The sequence below is a fragment of the Garra rufa genome, chromosome 13 (assembly GCF_049309525.1).
Source record: "Garra rufa chromosome 13, GarRuf1.0, whole genome shotgun sequence".
Lineage (NCBI taxonomy): Eukaryota > Metazoa > Chordata > Actinopteri > Cypriniformes > Cyprinidae > Garra > Garra rufa.
This window is the reverse complement of record NC_133373.1, coordinates 31,228,396-31,239,238: the sequence shown is the minus strand read 5'-3', so window position 1 is coordinate 31,239,238 and position 10,843 is coordinate 31,228,396. Positions and strand designations below refer to the sequence as shown.

Sequence of the window (10,843 nt, the reverse complement as noted above, 5' to 3'; positions counted from 1 at the left end):
CGAATAAAAAGCGCAGACCTTGTTCCAGTTCAGCGCAAATGCAAATGGCTTAAAAATAGATCTCTCATCCCAACACAACATGTACGGGATTGCAGTTTACAATTATATTACTTCCTCAACTGTAACAGACCACTTGTTTACCGATCCTGTTGGCATAAATTAAGATGAAGAAAGCAAACATGACCAGCAGACTGTTGACCTACTAGACTGATCGGAATTAATGAGAATCCTCCTGCCAATTCCACTCAAGTACCTACAATCCTCCATTCATCCTCGAGATTGTGAGCGAGGCTTGTATTTGCTTATTTCAAACACATCACTTTAAATCCTACCGCCAATTTGCTGTTAATATAAAAAACATTTTGATGATTGGTTATTTGCTGTATGATGTTTCTAGCTATTGTGTTATCATAGTAACAAAGGAAAATTAAAATGTCAAAAAATTCAAACGGAAAGAGTTATTCATTCCAACAGAGGACTAAAATGAACGCCTGAAACCAAAGAGCGGCCAATGAGCGTAGGAAGAGGATTTAAAAAATAAATACATAAATAAACACGTTAGAAACAACTGTGGGTGTATTATCTTTTCCAAAAGCTTAATTCCAGTCATGTTAAGTGACGCCAGCAAAATGACTCACTCTAATACCATCACACGTCTTTCACCCTTCCGTACGCAATATGTGACTGTGACTGGTTCATTAGATCAGATAACAATCTATGGCTGTGTTCTCTCGAACATCTATTAGCCTCATAAGCCAAACAAGACCCACAGAAGGCTGTTTTCCAGAGTGCGTCACAGAGAATTGTTTTATTCTCAAGCATGGCTCAGCTCCAGGCAGACGCATGCTCTCTCGTTACCGCAGAGTTTGCATACGTTTTGCCTGTTTGTCCTCAGATTGTAATGCGGTCTGATGCTTCGCTGAGCATCTACGGTTTCCAGCTAAAGTCAGACGTGGTCAACTTCAGCTTTAATGTAAGTGGAAATTTTCATCTCCGTGGATCGCTGAGCACTGGGATGCCACGTTTAGCACTGTTTGATATGCTGACTTCCTGCCAATAATGCCAAAAATGTTAGATCAAGTCTCCACATCAAGAATATTAGATCCAACCTCAGACAACACCAGAAAATATCCGGTATTTTTGTCTGGAAGCAAAAATCTGTGTTTTAAAACATTTCGTTTTGTATTAGCAGTCTTCTGTCAGCCCAAGACGCAGACAGATGATGTCAGGGAAGAGTAGTAACAGAAGCCAAAGTTGACTGAGCACAGTTTATTGAATAATCTTAGTTCTGTCAGGACCGTTATCATCAAAATAATTGACACTTCAAATTGGCGGTATGATTCATTTCTGGGTAAAAGCTGGGTAAAGAGCAGCAATAACCCCCTTAAGATAAACAGAACCAAATATAGCAGATCTTAATGACATTTTAATGTTACAACATTATTTAAGATAAAAGGAGTCTGATTCAGGAAATTAAGAATATCAGAAAGCCAAGTCCTAACTGTGACGAAAGGTGGAGCTGGGGATGAAGGAGGGTAATTTGCCCTTGAGCAAGTTATGTAGCTGCTGAGCAAACGTTATATAAAATGTCATTATAGGTGTCGTATTCCTATAGGTAGACGTGGATCAAGTGAGCGGCGGCCGATTCATGATTCGAAGAATATCAGAAAGCCAAGTACTAACTGTGACGAAAGGTGGAGCTGGGGATGGAGGAGGCTAATTTGCTCCTTAGCAAGTGATAAAGCTGCTGAATAGACCTTACATAAAAATGTACAGATAGGTGTCGTATTCCTATAGGTAGATGTGGATCAACTGAGAGGCGGCCGATTCGGGATTCGAAGAATATCAGAAAGCCAAGTCTTAAGTATGACAAAAGGTGGAGCTGGGGATGAAGGAGGGTAATTTGCTCCTGAGCAAGTTATGAAGCTGCTGAGCAAACGTTATATAAAATGTCATTACAGGTGACGTATTCCTATAGGTAGACGTGAATCAAGTGAGAGGCGGCCGATTCATGATTCGAAGAATATCAGAAAGCCAAGTCTTAAGTATGACAAAAGGTGGAGCTGAGGATGGAGGAGGCTAATTTGCTCCATAGCAAGTGATAAAGCTGCTGAATAGACCTTGCATAAAAATGTCATGATAGGTGTCATATTCCTATAGGTAGACGTGGATCAACTGGGAGGCGGCCGATACGGGATTCGAAGAATATCAGAAAACCAAGTCCTAACTGTGATGAAAGGTGGAGCTGGGGATGGAGGAGGGTAATTTGCTCCTTTGCAAGTGATAAAGCTGCTGAATAGACTTTATATAAAAATGTCATAATAGTTGTTGTCTTCCTATAGATAGACGTGGATCAACTGAGAGGCGGCAGATTCAGGATTCGAAGAATATCAGAAAGCCAAGTCCTAACTGTGACGAAAGGTGGAGCTGGGGATGGAGAAGGTTTATTTGCTTCTGAGCAAGTGATAAAGCTGTCGAGTAATACTGAATAGACCTTATATAGGAATGTTATGATATGTGTTGTACACTCTTAAAAATACAAGTTCTTTAATGGCATCAATGGTTCTGTCAAGAACCTTGAACATTCATGGAACCTTTCAAATGCAGAAAAGGTTGTTTATTAAAGGTTTTTTATATTTTTAAAATGTTCTTCAAAATGGCTCTTTTAGGAACTGTTCACTAAAAGGGGAAACAAATCTTTATTTTTTTTGGAATATTCCTATAGTTAGACGTGGATCAACTGAGAGACAGCAAATGCAAGACTTGCCAGAACTAACACTATGCTTGATTTGTGTCTGTTTTACTGCTCAGTCAAACCAGCACAAATAAAAAAGTGTTGTAACACTAAAGCACAAGCAATGGTAAATTACTGCTTTACAACACTGTTCTATGACATAAAAACCTTGAAATGGAGACATTTCTAATCTCTTATATATGAAGTCAAATATCCCTTGAAACCACACAATAACAGGATTGAACAAAAATAAAAAACTGTATAAAATAACTGATCAATGAATGAATCAGTGAAACGGTTATATAAATGCACTCAAAAATGCTTTTTTGATGCTGTTAACTTTATATAACAAATAACATGCTTCTTGTTTAAACAAGATTGCATCATGCTACTGATTTGAAACATTACTTTTTGGTTTACCTCAATGTTTTCATTTTGAAAGAAGGTTTCAATTAAGAAGCTCAAAATTATACACTTTCCATCATACTTTGCACAGAGCTAGACAGGGAGAGTAAATGTTGAAATAAAGTGTTAATTTATGATTTTTTTCAGCAAGATGAGAAAACAGAGAGACTTGTTAACGTTTGATAGTCTAGTAAGTCGTTTTTTGAAATACTTTTTGCTATGTTGATGTTTCTGAGTGAGTTAGCACTGTGACAAACTGTCTAGCATGTGCATCATCATTAGACTCCCAACATCTAACATAATATGTGCAAAAATAAGTTATATTTAGCTTGCTAGTATGTTATTATAAGCCTTTGACTGAACATGATTAAATCATAGACAGTGGTTCCACACGATGGAAACATGTTATTTCTACTCAGATGCTACTCAGGAAAACACACTGGAAAAGGAGATCAAAGTGGCAAAGAGAAATTATTCCGAAAAGATAAGGAACCAATTTCATTCCAGTGACTCTTCATCAGTGTGGAAAGGTCTAAAACACATCACCAATTACAAGACATCATCCCCCAGCATTATGCAGAATCAGCAACTGGCAGACGATCTGAACGAGTTCTATTGTAGGTTTGAAAAAACACCATTTATACCTCCAACATCACCCCTCTCCCCCACTCCTGCAACTCCCATTCAAATCAGTGAAGATGAGGTGCGCAAGGTCTTCAAAAAGAACAAAAGAAGAAAGGCACCAGGCCCTGACGGTGTGACACCAACCTGTCTGAAAACCTGTGCTGACCAGCTGGCCCCCATTTTCTCACAGATCTTCAATAGGTCTTTGGAGTTGTGTGAAGTCCCCGCCTCTCTGAAACGCTCGGAAATCATCCCCATTCCAAAAAAACCCAAAATAACAGGACTTAACGACTACAGACCTGTGGCGCTAACATCTGCCGTCATGAAGTCGTTTGAAAAACTGGTTCTGGCTTATCTGAAGGTCATCACCGGACCCTTACTGGACCCCCTGCAGTTTGCTTATCGAGCAAACAGGTCTGTAGATGATGCAGTGAACATGAGTCTACATTTCATACTGCAGCATCTGGACAAATCAGGGACTTACGCGAGGATCCTGTTTGTGGACTTCAGTTCAGCCTTCAACACTATCATCCCAAACCTCCTCCTGCCCAAACTAACTCAGCTCTCTGTGCCCACGTCAGTCTGTCAGTGGATCAACAGCTTCCTGACAGACAGGCAGCAGCTAGTGAGGCTGGGAAAATTCTCATCCAGCACCCGTACTATCAGCACTGGCGCCCCTCAGGGCTGTGTCCTCTCCCCACTGCTCTTCTCCCTGTACACCAATGACTGTACCTCCAAAGACCCCTCTGTCAAGCTCCTGAAGTTTGCAGACGACACCACACTTATCGGCCTCATTCAGGACGGTGACGAGTCTGCTTACAGACAGGAGGTAAAAGAGCTGGCTGTCTGGTGCAGTCATAACAACCTGGAGCTCAACACGCTCAAAACTGTGGAGATGATCATAGACTTCAGGAAAAAAAACCCTGCTCTCCCCCCACTCACCATCATGAACAGCACCGTAAACACAGTGGAGTCATTCAGGTTCCTGGGCAATACCATCTCACAGGACCTGAAGTGGGACATTCACATAGACACCATTGTGAAAAAGGCCCAGCAGAGGCTGTACTTTCTCCGCCAGCTGAGGAAGCTCAACCTGCCACAGGAACTGCTGAAACAGTTTTACTTTGCCATTATTGAATCCGTCCTCTGCACTTCAATTACCATCTGGTTCAGCTCAGCTACCAATTCTGATCTCAGAAGACTACGTCGAATAGTCCGGACTGCTGAACGAATCATTGGTACAACCCTCCCTACCCTTCAAGATCTCTACTTATCCAGAGTACGAAAAAGGGCTGCCAAAATTACTCTGGACCCCTCACATCCAGCACACTCGCTTTTTGAACTGTTACCATCCGGTCGGCGCTACAGAGCACTAAGCACTAGAACGACCAGACACCGAAACAGTTTCTTTCCTCAGGCAATCCATCTCATGAACACTTGATCGTGGAACATACAACACTATACACTCTTTATTCATTTTTCCGTTATTTATTTAAAGCACATACTTACTTCCATTCAAATGTCTTTGCTATTTTTGCACATTGTCTGTCTTGTATACTTGTATATTGTTCTTTTTATAATATGTATCGTCTTGTCACTGTCATTCTGTAGCACTGTGGAGCTCTGTCACAAAAACAAATTCCTAGTATGTGTAAACATACCTGGCAATAAAGCTCATTCTGATTCTGATTCTGATTCTCAGATCAATTAAAAAAAGCAAACTAATGAATGAACAAACATTTTCACATTTTCTTTCAATTATGAGTCAATTAACAATTGATTTTCGACAAATCTAATTACTTAACCAAAATGACGCATTTCAATTCAACAAATGCACAGACTAGGAAGAAGACATTTGTAACACCAATTCTCTAAGCATTAGTCAGTCGCAAACTTTCTTCATGCGGTCAACTGTGGGGGCTTCACGATTACAAATGTCTCTTGCCAAAATGTGTCTCAGACACAGAGGAGACTGATGGCTTTAATATCACTTCCACCAGCTCAATTTGTACCAGGATGCCTATGAAATGGCCAGTCTAATCGCATTTCGCCAAACCACAGTGTTTTATTGGCTCCCGGTCAAACTTTATGTGGGTGGCACTCTGTTTGGTTGTCAAGAGTGTTCGGATGAGGCTTTGTTCACTAGCTCTCGTGTCTTTATCTAAAGGATGTGGAGAATTAAAAACAATTCTCTCAGGTTATGAAAAACATAAAAACAAACATGTGTCAGAGAGGCTCTCGACCTTAATAAAATTGCACTCACGTTAACTGAAGCAAGTTGTTTGCATACTGTTGGAAAATCATTCAGGCGCACCTGGTTGAGTGACTTCTCCTAAATGAAACAAAAGCCTCTGCTTTGCATATTTATAATTTGACATCCCACACAGACACAACGTGTTGTTGTTGCAGTGTGTTTACCCTGTCCACATGTTTGACATACATGACCTGGGTGCGGTCCAATCACTTTCTCATTTCAATGCCACAGTTAAATTTGCATTTGCAAACTCAAAGCCGAAGAAATAGGTCTAAGCTTGACAAATAAGCATAGTGGAAATCATTGGACCAAACTGAGAGTGTAATAAATTAAGGAGAACGCTGTCAGCAGCACTGAGACGTTCTGCAGAATGGAAGGTGTAGCTGTGCAGAAAACCTCCCAAAAATCCATTCCGGAGATTTATTTTCCATGTTGTGTTGCAACAAATTTGTGTCCTCATTTATTTGAATTGTAAATCTGGGCCAGACATTATTTGTGGTGCAGTTCCCAAATCAGAAATGATGAGGAGATGTAGGCACATATGCAAAAACACATGCCAGTCGCATAAACACAGCATTATTTTAAAATCGGGTCTGAAAAATTAGTCTGACCAGCTAGGAGGGAAAAATCTGTCTAGGAACACAGCTTAATGACTTAACAAGTTAAAATCAGTCATAAGGCCCGTTCACTTCAAGGACAATAACTATAACAAAAATTAAAAACATTCTACAAAAGTATAAAAATGATATGATATATTACAAATATGCAATAATTAACAATTTTTATATCAATTTAGTTACTTAATCACTTATTAGAGCAATCTAAGTTTTTATGCAACTGACAAAAAAAAAAAAAAAAAAAAATTATGATCAGTCTTAAAGTAACAGTTCACCCAAAAATAAAAATTCTGTTATAACCACTCACCCTCATGTCGTTTCAAACCCATAAGACTATCATTTGTATTTGTATTTGGAACACAAATTAAGATATTTTCAATGAAATCCAGGAGCTTTCTGACCCTGCATAGACAGCAATGCAACTACCAGATTCAAGACCCAGAAATGTAGTAAGGACAATGACTACGTTTACATGGACACCAGTAATCTAATTAATGACCTTATTCTGAATAAGACAATAATATGATTAAGCTGTTTACATGAGTTGCTTTTAGAATATTCCTTTCATGTTCCCGTTTTACATGTTATAGTGCATAGATCGATTAATGACACACATCATTAGGTCCACGCGCGACGCTATCAGTTCATCTTCGTTATAGACTTTTGGATGTTTCGGTTTTAATTTGACAAAAGCTTGAAGTGGCTGTGGACATATGCAACACATTTTTGTGCATGCTGTGCTGCTCCAAAGCGTCTGCTCCATACAGCGAGCGTTTCAGAGCCAGACAGTTTTTAGGAAAAAAATCACACGCAAGCACAGTCACCGAAAGCCAGTTTAGTTTGACTTTTTTTGTTTGTTTTCATTTTGAAAACCCTGTTATCTTTGCCGTTTACGTCACATTACGCCTTGGAGGCTTTCTTTTATTTATTTATTTTTTATTAATTAATTTGATTGCGCGCCCTGTAATAAATGGTTTAGTCGGCATATAACACAGCATGTGATGGAGTCCATGCCTCGTCTTATTAGTTTTTGTTAATAAATGCTATATAAGCTAGTTTTATTTGATTGTTGTTATGCTGTTTAATTAAAAATAACAAATCCATCTTTTAAGAATTTGTTTTAATCTTAAAATTGATAGGTGTAGCCTATATGTAAGCAAAAGATCATGAATTCGTAAAAGTAAAAGTGAAAAGCATCCTAAGACGTTCCAATAGCGGAAATCCCGTTCACAAAATTAAAATCACAAATAATAGCCTACTAATGAAAAAGAACGGGTTGAATGTTAAATACGTTTCCATAAAACTGTAAATTATGATAACAGACAAACTATTTATCAGCAATGAGCATTGATTAATCCCATGTTGTAGCAAAAAAATTAATAAATAAAAATGAAACCAAAGCATATGCACGTGCGACCAACTGAGCGTTATGCCGCGTTCCAGGAAACCCGTGTTTTTCCAAACTTCTACCCGTGAAAGTGCTACAAAGTCCTGAGTCGTGGTTTGAAGACGTGATTTATGAGCTCAAAAACCTGTCTGGAACGCAGCATTAGTGTGTATCCTCTGGTGAAAAGTCCTACACAAGGGTAATAGTGTGATTAAGGTGTGTACATGTCTTCCATAATGCGACTAAAATAGGAATACTCCACCTGTCTTAATTCGATTTGTGTTTACTCCGATTATGACTTTAGTCGGATTAAATTAATCAAAAATATCAGTTTACATGGTTGCTTCTTAATCAGAGTATTGTCTTAATCGCGTTAAAATCGGAGTATTGTTGTCCATGTAAACGTACTCATTGTTAAAATAGTCCATGTGACCTCAGTGGTTCAACCTTAATTTTATGAAACTACGAGAATATTTTTTGTGCTCAAGGAAAACAAAAATAACAATTTATTCAACATTTTTTTCTCTTTTGTGTCAGTCAACGGGTGTTCATGAGAGTACCATGCATTTTTGGGTGAACTAACCCTTTAAGACCCTTTCAACATAAAGGACTATTACTATAATGATTATGATAAAGATAAAAATTTCACAACATAACTATAAATCAAAGTATAGTGATAAGAAAACAAAGAAACAATATTGTTGGAATGACTTTCAGAACAATTTATTCCCCAGTTGATAACAAAAACTTTGAGCTTATCAGAATTCACTCAACTTTAAAAAGCTTGAATGTTTTCAAATAGAATTTTATCATCTGTTGTGTAACAAATATTTCATAAAACAGAAAACAACAAGAGGATTGAATGAGTTGTGTATTTACCTACAGTGTTGGGAAGTAACGCATTACAAGTAATGCAAGTCACATAATCAGATTACTTTTTCAAGTAACTAGTACAGTAACGCATTACTTTTAAATTTACAACAAATATCTGAGTTACTTTTTTAAATATGCAACTTTTGTTTTCCCATTTACGCACTGGCACCTCTCCCGTGTTGAGAGAAATTGGGAGTGAGGTGTAGACCAGAGGCACTTCCTTCAGCCTGAGGCTTATTCATTTAATTTTTCATGTGAAAGTGTTTTTACAGTTAGCAAAAATATAACTTTCGTTTTATTTTGTGATTAAAAATGAATAGGCAAGCCCAGCCCAGGTGACAAAAAGTAATCTAAAAGTAACATTATGCATTACTTTCCATAAAAAGTAACTAACACAATAAGTTACTTTTTTTATGGAGTAATGCAATTTTGTAATGCATTACTTTTTTAAAAATAACTTTCCCTGACACTCTAGGAAACAAAACTTACAATGTCTTTTGTCACCAATGATTTTAATGCCAACGAAGCTTGTGAATATCTAAAACAGTATCCACCTTTTTTTCCGTAAGAGTGAGTGCGGCCATTTGTAAATTTTATGGGTCTGGCTTCTGGTCTCATCCGCCTCCAGCTATTTTTAGCTGTACAAAATAATTAATTTTGCTGCTTGATATTGCAAATTGGTGTGTCTTACCATATTATTTCAATGTATTATCTTAATTATGAGCACACTGGTTTGTAGTGCAAACAGTTTTACGGTTTATTGCACGTTGTTGTTCATCTCATTATTTCCCTACAGCCGCTAATGAACCGGAATTCTCATCCATAGGCTTACTTCCGCCTTACTTACTTTATGCTGGACGCTCCCATGTCTCATTATTTTTATAGCTCTCTTTATAGTTATCATTATTATTGTGAGCGGGCCTTCAAACTAAAAAAAGCTGACTAACTTAATACTAGTCTCAGCAATTTATATAAAAGGTCCCCATGAAGTCTTCAAATTTCTGCTTGGGTGTCTGGGGTCGTACCTGTATTGTAGGTGGAGTGCGGTGTTTTCTCGTGGTGGTGGTGGACATGGTGGTGGTGGTCTCGATAAAGGTGGTGGACATCTCCGGCGGGAGGGCCGTGGTTCTGGCTGAACCTGCAGAGGGAACCTCCCCCACCAGGCGGACGCTGCCATTGATTTTGATGTTTGGGTTGCCCTGAGCCGCCATGTTGAGCACTTTGAGGCCGTTGTAGTAGAGTCCAGAGAGCTGGCCCTGAAATGGCCTCTTGCGGTCTGAACCACCAATTGTTATCGTGGCCTGGGTGTTGAATATCGTTAACTGCCGCCCTGAGGATGCAAGAAAGATCCAGAACATTTCTTGGTTATGGCTCGGTAAAAGCACAAAATGTCTTGTTCAGCAACAAGATTCATGGCTGTTTTGGGCACTTAACCTAGCCAACCAAAGTACAATGACTTAGATGGTTGTGCTGGATCACTATGGCTTAATTTTCCTCCGAAATGCTCAGGGTTATACTACCATGAGACACGTCGTAAACATTTGGAGGGCCAGACTATAAACCAGAGCCATTATGTCTCCCTGAATGAGTCTAGCTACAAGCTCATGATGGCTGCAGTAAGTTTTACTATAATAGTCTCTTTGAGAAGAGATCACCCATATCATTAAAAACAAAATGACTGGCAAATGAATGCCTTCTGAAATAATCTTACTGTAAAAAGACTGAAAAAGGTCACTAAAAAAAACACTGATTCGTGGGACATAAATAAATATATAAATATAAATACATGTTTATGTACCAAATAATATTTTGGATAAATTTTGAAACAGTAAAATATATTTAACATTGTATTTGAAGGGATAGTTTACCCAAAAAATTTAAATGTGATGATTATCTTTGTTTCTTCAGTAGAACACAAATGAAGAGTTTTAACTCAAACTGTTGCAGTC

General features: G+C 38.4%; 1 protein-coding gene across 1 annotated transcript in view; it reads right to left on the bottom strand.

Annotated features, from left to right (window-relative positions):
• Window positions 1-9,853: 9,853 nt before the first annotated feature.
• The window catches only part of LOC141348466 (neurexin-3a-beta-like), a 48,353-nt gene continuing 47,363 nt past the window's right edge, over window positions 9,854-10,843 (bottom strand). Inside the window, exon 5 of the mRNA XM_073852763.1 lies at window positions 9,854-10,224. Coding sequence (XP_073708864.1) covers window positions 9,854-10,224 — 371 coding nt within the window. The remainder of the gene's footprint in view (window positions 10,225-10,843) is intronic.